This window comes from Pleurodeles waltl, chromosome 10 (assembly GCF_031143425.1).
Source record: "Pleurodeles waltl isolate 20211129_DDA chromosome 10, aPleWal1.hap1.20221129, whole genome shotgun sequence".
Lineage (NCBI taxonomy): Eukaryota > Metazoa > Chordata > Amphibia > Caudata > Salamandridae > Pleurodeles > Pleurodeles waltl.
This window is the reverse complement of record NC_090449.1, coordinates 224,372,210-224,392,159: the sequence shown is the minus strand read 5'-3', so window position 1 is coordinate 224,392,159 and position 19,950 is coordinate 224,372,210. Positions and strand designations below refer to the sequence as shown.

The window sequence follows — 19,950 nt, the reverse complement described above, 5'->3', positions numbered from 1 at the left end:
ACGTTCCCACCTCTTCAAGCAGTCTTTCTTCATTTGCTTTCTGCAGTTGGACCTGAGCTTCCAATATCCCTTTACGAACAACTTCAGTCATGTTTTCTAAAAGCTATGAAAGAATATCAATGTAAACCATTTAATCAGATGTAAATCAAGACATTCATAAACAACAAAACATTCCAGTAAATCGGTGCACAGCATAGCAGAAACTACATATATATATATAAAAAAGAACTATGACATCACAGCGCCTTCACCATTTCACTTCCCAATTAACTTTAATACATACATAGATATTAATAGAACATACGTTGGCACGGTTTTCACTGAGTTAAAACAGCCAAATGTCAGTTCCTCTCAGAACGTGGCAGATGGGGAATAGCGACTGACGCTGCAACAAGGATTTGCACTAACTTTTAAATCTTGCTAAGTGTTTTTTTAAAAGAGGCTTAGGAGGAAAATCCACCATTGTGCTATGGAGGAAAACATCCATCACCAGCCATTCAAATGAATATGCTCTTCAGAGAGGACATGATTTCCAATTGAAGTTCCAAGGAAACTCAATCAGAAAGGTTAAAGTATTTATGATAGTAGAATTTGAGATGGCATTAATTAGCCTAAGCAATTTGAAACATGGCTAGGTATGTGAGGTTACTGTTCTGATGGTAAAACAACACATGGGCACAGTGTAGTTGAATGTATTTCCCTACATACACACACACACACCCCCCCCTAAAAGTTCAAGGTGCCAATGAAGCAAAGTCAAGTATATTATAAGACAAAGGCAAGAAAATAAAAAACCCCTATGTTATTGATTAACAGCTTAATGCAGGAACCAACATGTTTGTTTCGGTAACATTAACTAAAACGAGTGTTGAACCTAGTACCCTAAACTATACTTTTATAATATGCTGGGAAGATCAATGTACTGCTTTAACACGTGGTTCTCCATTAATTATACCTACTTTTGAGTTCTCTTCAATTTCTCTTCCTGTTGATGCAATAGTCTCGACTAACTCGGACACATCCAGATCCTCCGTTGCCACACCAATGTAAATGCAGTTCTTTTCTCCTCCAAATTCTGGTCCTGCAGGTAGACAGCGAATTGTATAAATAATATTTCCTGCACATTCAATGAATACGTTTACAGGTTCATACATACCAAGGCAAAACATTACTAGCACCAGCATGCTGAAAGCTGCAATAAGGCTCAAGCAAATGCCATAAGTGTGATCAAAAGACTAAAAAGAATCAAAACAGTAGTCTATATCAAATTAAATAAACCTATATAATTCATCTGGCAAATAAATCCTATCAGAGTCACACATCTAGCTAAATGGGAATCCAAACTGTGATTACATTTGCCACATATCAAGCTTCATATAAACATGATGTTTGTGGTAAACACTTTTTAATTTGTTTCCTGGAGGACTGTACCAATAAATAAATGGTTGAATCAATGAATCATAAATAAGGAGGTCTTCACATTTGGTTCCACTATTACAATAACAACCTTGTGTTACAGCTTCACTATTCAGGAATTTCAACCGTGTGGCCATCAATAGTGCATAAGCTTCTAGACATTTGTGCCAGGTGGTAACATCAGCAGTATCTTGTATGCCCTTTCACGGATGTGTTTTCATGTAGAAAATATATATTTTTAAAATAATTTGTTTCTCTACGATCAATCAATCAATCAAGATTTATAATGTGCGGCTAATCATCCGATAGGGTATCCAGGCGCTTACAATGCTTCTCTGACTCTGACAGAGGGTGCCAGAGAACTTCACATATTGGGAAAGATAAATTTAAACAGAACAAAACATACACTAATAACAAGAAGTATGTATACAGGCAGTTTCCAGGGCCTATCATCAATCAGAAGGAGTTCCTTATGTCAGCTTAGAACGATGAGAAAGAAGGTGCCATATGTATCACAGTTGGTATGAGTGACAGACTTTGTGGGCACGGCTGGAGAAACACAATTTGCAATTTCGCTTGTAAGACAGAAGAGTGAGGCATAGTTATGCCTTTCCCTCCTTAGGTCTTTGCTACCTTCAACTAGGTTCAGTTCACTTGCCAGTATTTTGAGATACTGATGTATACTCGCTTACAGGCGATGCAGGTGATCTTTTATGGGATGCTTCCTCTAAGAACAGCAAGTTTAGCGGAGTAAAATAATATTCATGCTGCATACCACTTATCTGCGATTGTCAAAATGTTTTGCTCAACTTCCCTTGAACAAACAAACTAAAACTTCAGTCGATCTCCTTCCCCCAAATGACAAAACTGATACTATTTTCTTACAGTCAATAAATATGTAAAACATCAAATACTGTGAGAGCCCTTAGGAAACAGATTTATTGAGAGGCTAGGAGGGTATCTTCTAAAAGAAGAGGCACAAACTGATGATCATTTGTGTTTTTAATTTATAAATTAGGCGATAATCAAGAGCAGGTAACTGAAATTATCTGGGGGAGTTTTGTTTCAAAGGAATGAACTATATTTACCCCCAACAAATATGGAAAACGTGAAAAAAGTAAGTATAGCGAGAGGGATAAATATTTTGAGAAAGGCTGCGGTGGGATGAGGTTTCACAAGAATTCTTGACTGAATAAACCTCATTGGTGTCATTGTTGATGTATTTCTTCAAACAACTTTGATCATTACATCGTTTAAAACCAAACTTTGATTGTGTGAAACAGCCCTAATCTTTGTTCGTGCTGGAGCATTCCGATCACTTTGAAGGGGCTCCAGAATTACCTAAGCCATGAAGTCCACATATTGCAGCATAAATGCCATTTAAATTATCTTCCAACAGTATTCTTTGGCATCCTAGCTGTTCCTGCAGTGGGCATATCCATATGTGCACTACAAGCACGAACTGTCTGCATGACCCCATCCTCCTCAGTCTCAATGGTACCTATGCATTTGTTCACTATCAGAGATGCGGAAAGATTTGATATTTTCATCTGCACGGAATGTAATTATTCCATCAAAGTGTATTATTGCACCCAAAAACATGACCTGGACGCCTTGTTCCACATTTGAAATTTGAAGCTGTATTGTTATACACAAATACACTGAAATATTGTTTGACAACTCCAAGATTAAAGTATCTTGGGGTAGTTTTTAAGGCTCCCACCTCAATGGACAGTTCTGCCTAACTGCAGTGTTTAGTGTATTTGAGAAGTGCTACCAGATTTCTGAGGTCGAAATGAATGTTCTTTCATCCTTTGCCATGTCAAATGAATCCTGTCAGTTGTTGTGAGAAGTTGCACCTCCAGTAACACTCATGTTTTCTATTTTCTGACCACTAAAAGGTAACTTGCTGGTCTGTGAAATTAGCATTAGGATTGTCTAAAATGCATAGCATGTTTATTGTGCTGTGCTGGTGAATCTCTCTGCTTGCATTTATTGTGGATTACTAAAAGTGTTCATTCAAGTTATATTGTCTTAGCAGAATTCGTTTTATTTCTCATCAAACACAATTACTGTTTATTTGGCTACTAAAACAAAATTATTATTAAACCAACCAAATATTGAAAATCCTATATAACATTATACAGTTGTTTAGACTATTCCATTCATAAAAATACAAATGATTGTCATATTATTTGAATCATAGCTCAAGCATAATAAAATGTGCTTAACATGTGTAAATAGATACAAGTATATACAACATATTATCAAATCGTTTTTCTGGGCAATGAGAATTGCTATTCTGATAATGGCAAACTATCTTGTTCTAGTTAAGACACAGACTAGGTGCCACTGAACAAAATTTACAATGTAACTAGGATCCCCCTGTATTCCTACATCCAAGCTAAAAGTGCATAAATAGAATTAGATCTAACAGAAATACAGGACAGGGCCAGGAAACTAACCTGAGAGTGTCTGATAGATGGTGCTGGTTGGGGGCGGGCGAGATTAGACAGTGGGATGTAGTAGATGGAAAGTAGAAGGGTAGAGTCTAAGATTATCTATTCATCATGCATTTGCATTCTTCTCTATGCTAGACAAAAGAAAGATTGTGGCTCCTGGAACGAGAAAGCTACTACCCAATATGTCTACCTCCTTATCACTTTTCAACACACTCCAAGCCCATGCCTCCTTGCTCATCAAATATCCATCAAAAATCTTTAAAATACTCTTACCACAAGAGAAAATTATAGTGTTACACAATATTTAAGATTCCTAGTCTATTGGAAGGAACAAACTCAATAACCAACAGAAGTAAAGTTAAATACCCACACATTTGTCTAACTTTTATACTCGGAATTGTAAGTATTTACTCTGACTCACAACTGAAGATTAGTGACCGGACACTGGGATTCATGCTCATCCGTAAAGAGAAGAGGCACTCTACAGTTCTATTGTCACTAAGTTAGCTATGCTTTCTCAAGACTAAAAGACTACCTAATCATAGTCAAAATAATAGAAAAGAAAACCCAATCTTCAAATGAAAATATAGAGAAGTATGTATGGCCCCTCTCTTTTTCCCAATGTCATGTCTTTGTTTCCTCTTGGACAGGTAGGTATTTAATCCAAGGTTTGTTGATCACTGCCTTATCTTTGGTAATAATACGAGCACTATTTGGTTAAATTTCTACTATTGTACCCAATTAGCTATACTTCCTCAATATGGCTGTTTCCACCTTATTTTCCCACCTCTGCTCTTCCAATTGATAAATTTAGCATTATTTAAGATTATTCTTGGATTGGTAAATCCATGATTCCAAACCCAACAGTCGCCAGATACACTATGTATTTCTACCATGGTAAAAATTAACACATTACCTGCAATATAATTTAGAATTATTTCGGTAAAATCAAGAGGCTCCACATTAATACCCAGACTTCAACAATGCATGGTTTAATTCTAATACGTTATGTATAAATGATGACTAAATTTCCAGTCAACAATTTCGGTATTTCATAACGATGAGAAAAAGTCATTATTTTATAAACCCATTTGTAGACAAGTACAAGACACCAGGAAGTGCCCTCCAGGTGATTTCTTTTATAGACTAGCTGGACTAGGAGATTATTATGTAGGGGTTTGCTTACTTTTTCTCATGATTGAGTTTTATCAATAAACCACATTGTAAGAAGGTTAGTTTGGACCTTAGGTGTTAACTCTGAATGCCTGCCAGTAGCATTAATAGAATGAGAAGGTGACAGAAGTCAGCATTATATTATAAAGCATGTCAAGTGCTATCCTAAGATGATTGTTCAGCTTAGACAGCTCTTGCTGAAAATGTCTCCTGCCTCTCCTGTTTGCCCTATGAGAAGAATGCCAACAACATATTTTGTTTCACTGACCCTTTTACTGCTCTTCGTACACAGTCAATCAAAAGGCATGGTCTTTACGTTTGAGGTAATTTGTTTATCTCTATCTGGTGAGTCTAGGTGATAGAACCTAGCTGTTTGCCCTTGATAAAAGAATAGTCATTTTCACCTTCTATGTTTTCAAGTCTGAAGGGACTGAAAGGGCTGGAAGGTGCATTTCCTCTCAGGCTTAGGAAAACTGATCTCAAAGTTGAAGGGGGCAGAAATATGTCTGTAACATACTTTGTAAAATCACCAAGTGCATAAAGTAAAGTATTTGATGTCTGACCAAGTGTCATTGAAAGAAAACCTTTGGATTGTACTCCAAAAGTAGAAGAAAAGTAATGTTCAGAGAAAAGAGAGGAGTGTTAAAAGATATAGATCTTTTTTAGGAAACAGGATGTTCTTTTATAACTTCTAGCCAAGAAAAGGAACTCGTTTAAAAAAAAAAAAAAAAAATTATTGGCATTTTCATGAAATTCCATTACACTGTATTCGACAGATACTTAAGTGTACATCCAAATGTAATAAACAAGTAGCCCTGATTTTTGGACAGTTAAATAAGGGATCAGACCAACATCAGCAGAGTCCAACACTGTCAAAAAATATAAAGACAACCTGCTCTCTCCCACCCCCCAACTAGCTTCTGCCAACTGTATTGGTGACTAAACCAATGCGGGTAGCCGGTTTAATTTAATCAGTGAAAAAATAAACAAACAGAGTGGTGGTGCGTGTGCTAATTTGTGTTGAGGACTGCATGAGGCTGTCTATGTGGTAATACTTGCTGGTATGGGGGGGGAGGGGGAGGGTGAGGGTGGGAACTTACTGAATCTATAAGGTAGAAAGCTCTCATTACCTGAGCCTAGCAGTTGCCCAGGGCGCTCCGCTAGTAGCTCCACCAGTTTCAGTATTCTGACGCCACGGTCTCACTCTGTGTTCGAAATGTCTCCAGCAATGCTTCCCATTCTAATGATATTGGTTTCTGTTGTAACCCTCTGTATTCTTCGTGTCGGAGTGCCAAACTTTTAGCTTGCCCCCAACGCTGTACATTCTCCCTCCAGGAGCTAATGGCTGGAGCATGGGGTGATTTCCAACCCCTCGTTAACTGTCGCTTTACCAAAAGTGTAGCAAGGTCCACAAAGCGTGAAGTCATTTTAGAGCCTCTCGGTCTAGGGTATAGTCCTAATAGAAAATGATCTGGTGTTAGCTCTATAGCCACGCCTGTGACATCTGCCAATGATGCTCCTATTGCATGCAAGTACTGTGAGAGGAAAAGGCGTGCCCATATCATATGAAGGAGGTCAGCATCGAGAGTATGGCATCGAGGACAGTGAGCCGATGCCGTGGGGTATATCGTATAGAGTCTGTTTGGTGTGAGATATGCACGATGAAAGAGTTAAATTGTATCAATTTAAATATAGATTTGCAGGAGAGTTTTGTAGCATATTGAAGTAGGAAGGTCCATTCCTTAGGTGTAATTTCCCTTCCAATATCAGCTGCCCATTTTGGTTTGAGCAAATCTAAAGATGTGTTGAGATGCTCACGGAGTCCCCGATATAGCCATCTGACTAGAGGTCTACTGTGTCCCATTGTATGAAGAGCCTGAAGGAGTTCATGTGTTACCGGTTCAAAGCCGTCCAGAGCCGAGTAGCTGCACACACAGGCTAGTATTTTTTGCGTGGGTCAGAAAAAGTGCCTTAGGCAGTCTATGAGCTTGCACAAAGTCTGAATGCGGCATTAGCATGCTGTCCACAGTAATAGTCCCTGAGGGGGTGGGAAGCCTGCAAAGTGGAACATATGGTGCATATGGGACAGATGAGGACATGTATCACATTGCTAGCTTCCAGTATGCTAAAGCAATACGCAACAGTAAGGTAGCACCTGTCAGTAGCCTACGGGGCTTGGACATAGAAATCAATGTACAAAGCCTCTCTTCAACATTGCAGCCGTACAATTTATTTCTCCCAGATTATGGCCAGCCAACCAGTAGGATAACCACTGTAGTTGGGCCGCTATGCAATAGGCTTTAAAATGCGGGGCCCCAAGACCTCCAATTTCGGGAGGAAAGTGTAGTTTCGCTAGACTGACTCAACGTCTCCCTTCCCCCCCATATCAAATCAATCAACAATGGGTTTAGTGTCTGAAATACCCATGTTGGCACCATAAGTGGCAGATTAAAGAAATAATAGAGAATCCGATGTAACATTACCATTGTTGCCAAAGCCACCCTGCCTGATACAGAAAGGGACAGAGTGGTCCAAAAATCTATTTGAGACCGGAGTGATGTAATCGCCCGCCTTAAATTGCCCTCTAATAAATCTGCATGTTCACAGTTGTAGGGAAAGGCCACTGTTGGCATGGTACCTCCAAACTTTTTGCCTTTTGTGGATGCTAGTTATGACTGAAAGTGTGCTGGGACCCTGCTAACCAGGCCCCAGCACCAGTGTTCTTTCCCTAAACTGTACCATTGTCTGCCCAATTGGCACAGCCCTGGCACACAGATAAGTCCCTTGTGCATGGTACCCCTGGTACCAAGGGCCCTGTGGCCAGGGAAGGTCTCTAAGGGATGCATCATGTATTATGGCACCCTGGGGACCCCTCTCTCAGCACATGCACACTGTCTCACAGCTTGTGTGTGCTGGTGGGGAGAAAAAGTCTAAGTCGACATGGCACTCCCCTCAGAGTGCCATGCCCACAACCCACTGCCTGTGGCATAGGTAAGTCACCCCACTAGCAGGCCTTACAGCCCTAAGGCAGGGTGCACTATACCACAGGTGAGGGCATAGCTGCAAGAGCACTATGCCCATACAGTGTCTAAGCCAAATCTTAGACATTGTAAGTGCAGGGTAGCCATAAAGAGTGTATGGTCTGGAAGTTTGTCAAACATGAACTCCACAGTTCCATAATGGCTACACTGAATACTGGGAAGTTTTGTATCAAACTTCTCAGCACAATAAATCTACACTGATGCCAGTGTGAGATTTATTGAGAAACACACACGGAGGGCAACTTAGAGATGCCCCCTGTATACCAGCCCAACTACTAGGGCTAGGCTGACTAGTTTCAGCCAGCCTGCCACATCCAGACAGGTTTCTGGCCACATGGGGTGAGTGCCTTTGTGCACTCTGTGACCAGGAACAAAGCCTGTACTGGGTGGAGGTGATTCACACCGCCCCCTGCAGGAACTGTAACACCCGGCAGCGAGCCTCATAGGCTCAAGCCTCGTATTACAACGCCCCAGGGCACTCCAGCTAGTGGAGATGCCCGTCCCCATCACAGCCCCCAAATTTGGTGGCAAGTCCGGAGGAGATAATGATAAAAACAAGGAGGAGTCACTATCCAGCCAGGACAACCCCTAAGGTGTCCCGAGCTGAGGTGACCCCTGACTCAGGAAATCCTCCATCTTGCTTTGGAGAATTCCCCCAATAGGATTAGGGATGTGCCCCCCTCCCCACAAGGAGGAGGCACAAGGAGTGTGTAGCCACCCTCAGGGACAGTAGCCATTGGCTACTGCCCTCCAACCCTAAACACAACTCTAAATTGAGTATATAGGGGCGACCTTGAACCCAGGAAAACAGTTCCCTGACGACCTAACAAGAAGAAGGACTGCTGACCTGAAAACCCTGCAGAGAAGAAGGAAGACGACAATTGCTTTGGCCCCGCCCTACCGGCCTGTCTCCTGATTCAAAGAACCTGCCACAGTGATGCATCCTGCGGGCCCAGCAACCTCTGCCGACTCAGAGGACTGCCCTGCAACGCCAAAGGACCAAGAAACTCCCTTGGACAGTGGCTCTGTCCAAAGCAACAGGAAGAAACCATCTTTAAAGGGACTCTCACCTCACTCCAGAAGCGTGAGTCCCCACCACTCTGCACCAGAAGCCCCAGGCCTGTGTCCAGAGAAACCAACGCCGCAGAGAGGACCCCCAGGCGACTCCAACGACGTGTCCACCCTGAGCCAACCTCTCTGCACTCCCATGACGACGCCTGCAGAGGGAATCAAGAGGACCCCCTGACCACGACTGCCTGGTAACAAGGAAACCCGACGCCTGGAAGAAGCACTGCACCCGCAGCCCCCAGGCCCGTGAAGAACTAAACACCGGTGCAGCAGTGACCAGCAGGTGGCCCTCTTCGTTGCCCAGTCAGTGGCTGGCCTGACAAGCCCCCCGTGCCCTGCCTGCATTGCCAGAGTGACCCCCGGGTCTCTCCATTGATTCCTATCCAAAACCTGACACCTACTTTGCACACTGCACCCGGCCGCCCCTGTGCTACTGAGGGTGTATTTTGTGTGCCGGTTTGTGACTCCCCCACAGTGCTCTACAAAGCCCGCCTGGTCTGCTCCCTGAGGACGCAGGTACTTACCTGCTAGCAGACTGGAACCGGAGCACCCCTAGTCTCCATAGTCGCCTATATTATTTGGGCCCTACTTTGACCTCTGCACCTGACCGCCCTGTGTTGCTGGTGTTCGGTGTTTGGGGTTGACTTGAACCCCCAATGGTGGGCTGCCTATGCCCCAGAGACTGAACTTTTAAGTGCTTTACTTACCTGATAAACTAACTTGTACTTACCTCCCCCAGGAACTGTTGATTTTTGCAGTGTCCACTTTTGAAATAGCTTATTGCCATTTTTGCAAAAACTGTGTACATTACTGTTTTAATTCGAACTTCCATACTTACCTATGCCAAGTACCTTCCAATTTATGTACTTACCTGAATTCTGAATCTTGTGGTTCTAAAATAAATTAAGAAATAATATTTTTCTATATAAAAACCTATTGGCCTGTGTTCTCATTTATTGCCTGTGTGTGTACAACAAATGCTTAACACTACCCTCTGATAAGCCTACTGCTCGACCACTCTACCACAAAATAGAGCATTAGTATTATATAATGTTGCCACTATCAACCTCTATGGGGAACCCTTAGACTCTGTGCACACTCGCTCTCACTTTGAGATAATATATACAGAGCCAACTTCCTACACTGGTGTACTCAGATACAGAGATAATGAAAGGACACTGGCGCTGTTTCAATGGTCATGGCTCCGAATCGGATAGTGGGTTCTGGGTAAGTGCCCCGAAAATGAGTATACATAGGATTTATCGGGATTAATCTTAAGCCCAGACAGAATTGTAAATTGGGATAATATTTGTGCCGCTCATCCATTATCCTGACTCAGATGACTATTTGAGTATCTACTATGCCCAAATGTGGGGAGTGTATTGTTAGTATCGTGTAGGAGATTGCTGCGGCCTAATTAGTTTGGATAGGAGGGCGCCAGACCTGTCTGCTTCCGTATATGCCTTCAGAGTGTAGGACCTGTAATCAATCGCACTTAGATGCTCAAGGAGCTTGGCATGGCAGTTTCTGGCCGATTGTAGTTGTGTCTCATTTGTTTCACCTCACGCTACCGCCTGCTCCATAACACCCAGATTATTTTCTAGTTGCATGAGGTCTTTCATTAATTCCCCCTATGCTCCCGCCAGTGTAGAAATGGATGCCCCAGCAAAACCACCTTAAAGGCCTCCCACTCAACCAGTGGAGAGGAGGCTGTGGCACTGATTCCTGAAAAGAATGCAGCAATAGTAGTTGCCAGTACCTCCTCAAAATACTGCGTCTTCTAATAATGTGGGTTGTAGGCGCCACGCTGGTATCAGAGTGGGGACTCAGCCCCAAGAGAGCGTTATTTCAAGTGGGTTATGGTCCGACAGTGTTTTGCCTAAGTATGTGGCTTGGGTGATATGGGGTTGCAAGCGAGAGGTGCACAGGAACCGATCCAGGTGAGAGGGAAGCATGTGTGGGGGGAGTAAAAGGAATATTCTTTAGAATCAACTTTATGACTGCGCCACACATCTAAGAGATCTCAGTCCTCAGCCCATTGTCACAATGCTCTGGACTGTCTAATCGATGCAGTATTTGGGAGGGGAAGATGTGAGCGGTCAAGAAGAACGTTGAGCACTGCATTACAATCCCTGTCCAGAACCTAAGGGAGATGGGGCCAGATTGATAAAACTGTAGAGTGACGAGCAAGGAATATGTCTTGTTCTTGATTCGGTTCATAATAACATCCCAACACTACTTGCTCACCATCAAGGAGCCCCTTTAACAGCACACAACAGCCCTGTGCATCGATTTTTGCGTCTCGAGCTAAGAACAGAATCCCCGTTCGAATCTACATTACTGCTTCCTGGGCATATGCAGAAAAGGAGGTTTGGAATAACTGCCCCCTCCATTTGTGTTGTAACTTTAGGGCTTCTGGTGTAGTAAGGTGAGCTTCCTATAGAAAGGTCATGTGAACAATACACCAGTGCAATTGTGCCAACACTCTGTGATATTTAGAAATTGATCCCATGCCCCTAACATTTCAAATGATTATGCTGTAAGAATTAGTAGTTGTGGCCATTACAATTAGCATACAGAATACAAGACCGCACCCCCATCAAGAATCTTAAGTGCCTCACCTACGTACTAGCAGTGACAAAAGCATAGCAACTAACATTACCCAATACGTGGTCCAGCATGAGAAACGGTGCTCGACCAATCAACCAAACAGAACAAAAATGAACTGCTATAGCGATAGCAAGACTTACGCTAATGGGGTGCCGTGGTCCTTGCGCTATGCTATATATGTGCAAGACAAACATGTTCCTGTCACTTGAACAAAGGCTCGGACCCAGGCCTCATCTATGACAAAATGCACATATCACAATCCCCCATACCACTGCAGAGAATACGATATTGCATGTAGATGCCAAGGAGCAATTATCGGGCTGGTGAGCAAAAATCAGAACTGTAGTCAGCTATCATTGTAACAATATGGGTTGTAGTATTGGGGGTGGGTGTTGTGAGGGGGGGATATCCCTCAGAACACCGCAGGCAGCAACTCTGTATTGGAAACGGGCAGCCAAAAGTCCCAAAGTTCCGGCCTTCATGAGACATTGGCTGTCACTGGTGTTACAGGTGGGAATAAGGCAGTGCTGCCCTCAGTTTCTTGGTCAGAGCCCCCAGCCAGGGATGATTCTGTGCTAGACCTATGGCTGGAATCGCGCAAGGTAGTAGCAAGTTGGATGGCTTCAAGTTGACTTCCCCCAGTCTGCTGAGGAGACGGCGTCACTCCCCTGCCCATCACAGCGCCAGATTTACAGTGGCTATGCCAGGCCCGGCGGCCAGATGTCCGAGGTACAGTCCCAAGTGATTGCCCATCTTGTGATCCCTGGAAATTCTGATCTAGCCACTCTCTGGCTGCTGCCTGTGAATCGACAAAATGAGAGTGCCGATCATGTATAATTTTAAGCTTACCACGGAATATCAACGCATACACTTGACCAAAGGTTCTGAGCGGTCGCTTTACTTCTTGAAAGGAAGCTCTCCAGCACTGTACCATCATTGTATAGCCCGGATATAGCGACACTGGATCCTGTGACAGTAAGCGTGGGTGTTCTCAGGCTGCACGGAGTAGCATGTCTCCGTCTCTTAAGTTCAATATTCTTGCCACTATCGATTGTGGAGGGTCACCTGGGATGGGTTTCCTGGTAGGAACACGTTGAGCGGTCAGATCTTCAGGAGCCACCTGTGACTGCAGCCATATTTTGATGAACTGAGTGTGGAGATCGCCTTCGGAACCTTCTGGCATACCTACTATGTGGATATTATTTCTGCATGCCCTGCCTTCAGTATCCTCGGCTCGGTCTTGAAGATGCTCAACCTGCTTATGCAATTGGGCGATCACAGTACTCTGCTTTGCATGTTCCGGCATTAAGGTAGCGAGTGTTTGTTCCGTCGACGTAACTATGTCCGCAAGTTTATGATGATCCTCTTTCAGCAAACTAATATCTGTGGTAAGGGCTCTGAGTTTCTTTTCCATGGCTACTCTGGAGTCATGTATTCCCTGAAGGATGATATCCAATTTGTTGACCAGAGGTTCTGCCCACATGGGGGGGGGGGGGAATACAGTCTACCAGGGTCGAGGTCACCAAGCCGTCTGAGGGTGTGGCGCGTAGCAACTGCACACATTCATCGGGGAGGCTTGTTTTATTCCCCCCCCCCATCGTGCTGTGTTAAGATGTGGCAGACAATCTCCGCATATAAAGGACACAAATCCAGGCCGTTAATCCTCGTATTCTGCTAGGCCTCGCAGATCTGAGTCAAATCAATGCTCTCCGGGCATCTGGGCCCCTCAGGGAGACGGTATAGCTGAATGCACTGTGCTAGTCCAGGCTGCAAGGGCCCTGTTCACCTCAGTGACCTATTCAGCTGTGCAAAGGGAAGAGGGCACCAACGGTTAACCACAGTCCAGCAAGGCCCCCACTGCAGACACCAATTAATGCCCTTCAGCAGGTCACATGGCAATCTACATTTCAAAATGGACCGATCCCTCAGTATAAGGCCAAGCCAGTTGGGTCAGTTTCAGGATGTAAAGGCAGCCAACTAGAGAGATCACAAAGAGGGAAGCTATCCAGGCTAGACGCATAGCCTCCCCGAATTATCAATTATGTGGTCCAGAGAGAGGGGGGAAGGGAGCTCTCAATCCCCTACTGCCTGACCCTTATATAATAGATCAATGGGTGGGTCGTGGGGTGCTCAGTCTCTCGGGTATGCTCCAGGCAGATCCCTCACTCACCCCAGAGCCGGTACCAGTCCGCAGTCGCCAGGAGGTCGAGGAGCTTCGTGGTGAGCGGGTGCATCCAACCTAGGCCTGCTTCGGCTGTCTGATTACACCATTGGCCATGCTGCCCCCTTCCATGGCCCGAGCCGGTCTCTCCGTCCCTGGCTTCGCTGTACATTTCCAGGGCCTCCCCCTTCCTTGGCCTGCCGCTCAACCACAGCCTTGATCTGATATTCAGCCGGAAAGAGGGGCAGGTGGCGGCAAGGTACAACGGCGGTCCCAGTCTGATCTGGCAGGCCGCGGCCTCCTCCACTTGCAGCAGCAACAAACTCGGGCCCAGCCGCTGACTCACTGCACCGCGGGACAGCAATAATCCATGGGACCTGGACAGGACCCCCCACTACGACACTCACTGAGCTCGCCGTGCATCTCCGTGTCGTCCTCGCTCCACTCTGTGCAGGTCGTTAGGCTATGTCCGGGCGTCAGACCAGCAGTTGGGCCCTCTGGAAGGCTCAAAATGACGGCACCCCGGGCCGCACTGGGCCATCAGGTAACATGGGGGTGGGATCCCACACAGCGCAGGTCCCGCTGTCATCAGCAAGGGGGGTTTGTGGATAAATTCCCAGGCCTGGGTCTGGAGCACCTGATCTCAAGCATCCGCCATCTTTGGCGGTTAACCCCCAAAAAGAAACTAGTTACTGGCCTGCAACAACAGTTTTACAGCTTGAATCTTCTTGGTTACATCTCTGGGATTATTCTAGTTTCAGGCTTTGGAATAAGAGTTTGTTTAAATGAATCTTAAAATTGTAGTTACTGACCATAAATGGTCATCTAGACATCCCTGATTATTTATAATGTCTCACATTTTGACACCAAATTCAGGTTATTTCTACTTGCAGATCAAAAAGCATGAATTGCAGTGGCTGTCGAATATTTCTTGAGTTCTGCCATGTTATCCTATGGGAGGAAGACTAAGTACAGCGACTTACAAGAACAATCTCCAGGAGATAAGGATCAAGGTCGAAGGTAGCACCAGCAGTACACAGCCAGGAGCACTTGGGCGTCCGCTGCAGGGTGCAAAACAGCATTGGGTGCCTAATGTGTTACAATGGAGATCGGTCACTGCAAAAAGAGGCTGCAGGCTCTGGCTAGGAAGCCAGTCAGACTGAACCAACAGCGGGGCTCAGCCTCAAGATGCTCAGGAACAGGTAACCATCTTTGGTACCCTGCTCCACTGCCCAGGGGTGACGGGTGCAAAGGTGTCTTCAGATGTTGGGCTTTCCTTACCGGAGCGGTCACTGTAGAAGGGGGCTGCATGCAGAGGCTGCACGCATCATCAGGGAGTCCAGAAGGGGGTGAAACCACGATGGACTCGGACTCTGGGGGCTGGGGAACCTTGCTGGCACCAGTGGTCCACTTCAACTTGGGTCAGAGATGTCAGGTGCAGTGGTGAAGGGTGTCGGGTTTTAGAGGGTCCGGAGGCCTCAGAGTCCTTTCTGTGGGCTTTGATGGAGAACAGGTCCGCAGTTCATAGAAGTTCTTGAGTCTTTTTCGAAGGCAGGGAGTCCTCCTGGTTTTCTGGAGTCACAACAGTAGGACCAGTCGACTTTGGTGCAGATTTTGATGAGGGATGCAGACAGGCCGGTTGGTACCAGGTCAGCTACTTTTTTACTCCTCTTCACTTTCACGGTTCTTCAGTGTCCTTGGTCTTCTTAGGTCGTCAGTATCTGTTTCTCTGGAGCCAGGTGCTCCCCTAAATACTGAAATTAGAGGTGTTTTGAGTGTAGGGTAGTAGCCAATGGGTTACTTAACCCTGTCACTACACCACCTATATGACCACTTCTAGTGGAAAGTGGGCATAACCCTATCCCAGAATTCTTAAATCTGTGTACACCAAGATGGCAGATTCTGTAATTTGGTGCCCACATCAGACAGCTCACTTTAGGGGTGGGAACTGACCAGACAGGTGGACACACCTCTATGACTATTACATTTCCTGCCTGTCCAGGTGCCAAATGGGCCCTGGGGTGGGTGGGGGGGGGTGCATTTCTGTTGTGAGATAAGCCAGATCTGCATACTGAGAACAGTGGGCTTCTTTGATGCTTCCCACCTTGGAATGTAGATATGCAGGTCATCCTGTTGGGTGGAGGGGTGTAACACCCCTTCCAGAGTAGGCTTTGTAGCTGACCACCCGATAGCAAAGGCTTTCACCTTAGTGGGCCAGACTCTTGTTTGGTGGTGGAAGGCTGGCTCAAACTAGTCAGTGAGCACACCAGAAGCTGGTAGATTTCCTGGGGCATCTCTAAGGTGCTCTCTTTTTACATCTATTGAGAAATCCATCACTGGCATCGGTTAATATCAAACATCTCTATCTTCAGTGACATCATCATGTAGCTGGGAAACTCATATTGACCAGTGTCCAGCATATGCATTTAAAATGACTTTGCTGCCACTTACTATGTCTAAGAATCGACAAAGACATGGCAGGGGTACATCTGCTTTTGCAGACGTGACTTTAAATGTCATATAATGCACCCTGCCTTAGGGCTGTAAGGCCTGCTGTAGGGGTGACTTACACATATTGCATGCAGTTTTAGGGGACATGGCAAACAAGCTGTGTGCCATGCCGTGCTTTCACTTTTGTGTGCACCAAGACATGCAGCCTGCAGTGGCAGTCTGTCATGTGCTTGGTGAGAGGTCCCTGCGGGTGGCACAAGTTGTGCTGCAGCCCTTAGGGTCTCTCTTTAGTACCTCATGCACTAGGTACCAGGGGTACGATTTACTTGGGACTTACAGAGGGTGCTGAAGGATTTGCCAATTGGAGAAACAATTATGCAGTTTTGGGAAAGCGATCGGACACTGGGGACCTGGTTAGCAGGAACCCACTGCACTTTCAGACGAAATCACATCATGTAGCAGGCAAAAAGTGAGGGTAACCATGTCAAAAAGAGGCACTTTCCTGCATGATTTAACAGCTAATTTATTTCCATCTATTGTACAACAATGGCCTTTATTTTGGGTACAGTTCTTTCCGTTTGTGGTACAAAATCTTGTAGTTTGATCCAGCCTTCTCAGCCTCTTGTTATTTCACTCTGGCTCAGCAACTTTCCTGTGAAACCACCATCATGAGTAACTGGATGCCTTCATGGATGAATATAAAGCTTTTGGGATACAATGGTCTTCAGTCTGCAACTACAGTGTTAACACTGTCAAGCTCAGCAGAAAGGCGGCTGTTTAACTAAAATGTACATTCAATCATTGCAAATACACAGGGACCGTTCAGAGTAGACTTTCCCTAAAAGTAACTGATCCACCTCTGTGAACCTGGAAACAGTTTTTAATTATTGAAAATAAAAAGTCACATTCTATATACCTGCACTGTGAATCAGCAAAGCCTGAAGGCCAGAATCGATTGAACAGCTTTTGAACTGCCAGGAATTCAGGGCTGTGTAATTTCCAGTCTGACAGACAGCACCTCATGTGAGCACACACTCATTAATAACACTGTCAGAGAGATTGCAAAGCATGTGACTAGGTAACACTCATTCTGCAAAATCCCCTAACACATAAATGTACAACTGCAAACCAACACACTATTTCCTGCAATCACCTGAAACTCAAATTGCAAAAGGAAAATACTGTAGTTCCTGAATTGTTCATGAAAAAAAAGCAGCACTCCATTGAGGGACGTGAAGGTGGGGGGGGGGGGGGAATAGAGAGATTTGCGGGTTCAGAGGATATTTAGCCAAGAGTCACAGTTTAAAAAAAAAACATTTGTTTTTTACAGTTTAATATAGCAACAACTCGTCCCGAAGGTAATGGACACTTTACATGAGCACCTGTTAAATTACACAAAGTAGCATTAATTTTTTAGGCATGGGGAGATTAGTAATTTGCCTGCAGTCACAGAAAGATGACCAGACGCCAAGACTCAAACTTGGTTCCCCAGTTCCAAAGTCTGCAGCTCTGGCCGTAACACCACATCTTCTCTCTTACTGTACTGTGTTTTTGTTACATTTCAGGATATGAAAGCACTTGTTTTTTTTTCATTTGTTAAGTCATAAATCTTATATGCAAATCATACATCCATTAAAAGAATGTGCATCGACAGTATACAGAGCTGTCACTGCGTAAATTCCAATTTAGAGCACATATTTGGAATAAACAATTTAAAATATATTTTTTGAAGAACAAAATGCACAAGGAAACATGTTTCAGTTAATAAGGAACGCAAGTTGCAGTGAATTACCCGAAGAAAAGGAAAGGTCAGATTCCAGTTCATGTAATTTTTTCAAAAGCGCAGTGGTATGTTTATCCGCTTCTGCATCCCGCTTGGCTGCATCCGGCTCATCACTACAATGTTCAAATCTGAAAAATAGAGCATAAGCGGGGAAATCTAAACAGTATTTTTCACCAGAGGCAGCATGTCACTCCATGTGTGTCGGGAACAAACAATATACGTCGGAAACATAAAAACTACTTTCCCCCACCAGATACCTATCTATTTTAAATCGACCATTGATTTCTCTTATTGAGCTACTGATGAAATGACCTATAAACATACCCACTGCTGAAGTTTTTGACTGGATGTTCAGATAACACTCATGCAAACACTACATGGAGGAAGGGCGCTGGATGTGCAATCTTTAAGTAAAATTTGGTTTAGAATAGGAGGGATGAAAATGGTTTAGACTGTGTACAAGAGCATATGACAACAAGTACACAAAAGAAAGTGGCAGACAGAGTGTATTAACACTTTGTTGGAAGTAGTAGCAATTTTTGTACTGGTGCCATATATGTGGTTGACAAAAGGGATGTTAACGTATAGTAATATTACCACATCAAAAGCAAATCGTTTTTTACAGTTTTTAGAAGTCTGAATGAATCAGTGGAGTATCATATCTCTGTAGAATTTGCTTTGAAATAGATATACTAATTGAATTAAAGGACATCAAAACGTGCATCAAACGATCCACATTATCAGAATGTTCATTGTAGGTGTAGCAATAAAATCAAGTGCCTGTTGAAGCATGCCTTCCCTCTTGCATGATCTCTCAGAGGTGACTGCGTTCAGAAAGCTGATGTTCGAATCAACAAATCTGTGTAGCCGGTAGATGCATGCTCAAAGGGTCTGTGCATGAGAAAATATACCATAAGGTCCAAATCCTAATGAAGGGCATCTGGTCTCTAACCGGTAGACGGAGCTGTAAAAATCTATCTAAGACATGTTTCAGTGTTTCAATATTCTGTGAAAAGGTATTGCAAGGTATGTTTATATTTGAACCAATGGATGAACAAAGGTGATTATGTAAACCTATGAGACTCCAATATTAGCCAAGTGAGAGATGAAGGATCAAACATAATTTAAAGAAAAACGTAGTTGATTAAAGTTCCCATCTAAAGGCCATTTGCAATATTGAAGTCAATTTCTTTTGCATTCTGTTGTTGAATTTCTGAAAGAACACAAAACACAATTTTCTCTCTAGAAATGCCTACATGTGTGAGCACCAATTCTTATAGAACTAGGTTTTCGAGGGCAGGTATGGGGAAGGAGTGGGTAATTATGCCTCCTTGATGGACCAGGAGATCTGGATCTTGATAAGGCATTCTGAGATTATCCCAAGAGCTATGGAGACCAATACTGATAAAGAGCAGCACTGTAAATGTCATTTATTTAATGTTAAGTGTGATGCACAAGGGGAAAATGTCCCTGCTGGATACTGCTAGCGAATGGTGTCACAACATTTGATAACCATCCCTAGAACAAACTATCCTGTTCTTAAGATCAATCAAAAAGTCCAGCACACAAAGAAAAAGGTGCTCCTACATTGTTCACATTAAAACATATTTTCAGTTATCTATTTTGAAATGATGGAATCTCTCACAATGTACTTCACTTATTTGCTAAATTAGATCCTCAAAGGCTGATGAGATAGATTTTGGCTGATATATGATAAGGACTTTTGCAGAAGAGACTGCACTAAACCCTGAGGGAGAAAACATGATTTTTTTAGGAAATCTTAGA

At 43.9% G+C, this 19,950-nt stretch overlaps 1 protein-coding gene across 2 annotated transcripts in view; it reads right to left on the bottom strand.

Moving 5' to 3' along the window:
* PDXDC1 (pyridoxal dependent decarboxylase domain containing 1) overlaps nucleotides 1–19,950 on the bottom strand; it is a 268,743-nt gene that overhangs the window by 61,022 nt on the left and 187,771 nt on the right. For both annotated transcript variants that reach the window (XM_069210219.1, XM_069210220.1), the window contains exons 18-20: nucleotides 18,175–18,293; nucleotides 960–1,081; nucleotides 11–103 (exon numbers count right to left, since the gene is read on the bottom strand). In XM_069210219.1, the coding sequence (XP_069066320.1) occupies nucleotides 11–103; nucleotides 960–1,081; nucleotides 18,175–18,293 (334 nt within the window). The remainder of the gene's footprint in view (nucleotides 1–10; nucleotides 104–959; nucleotides 1,082–18,174; nucleotides 18,294–19,950) is intronic.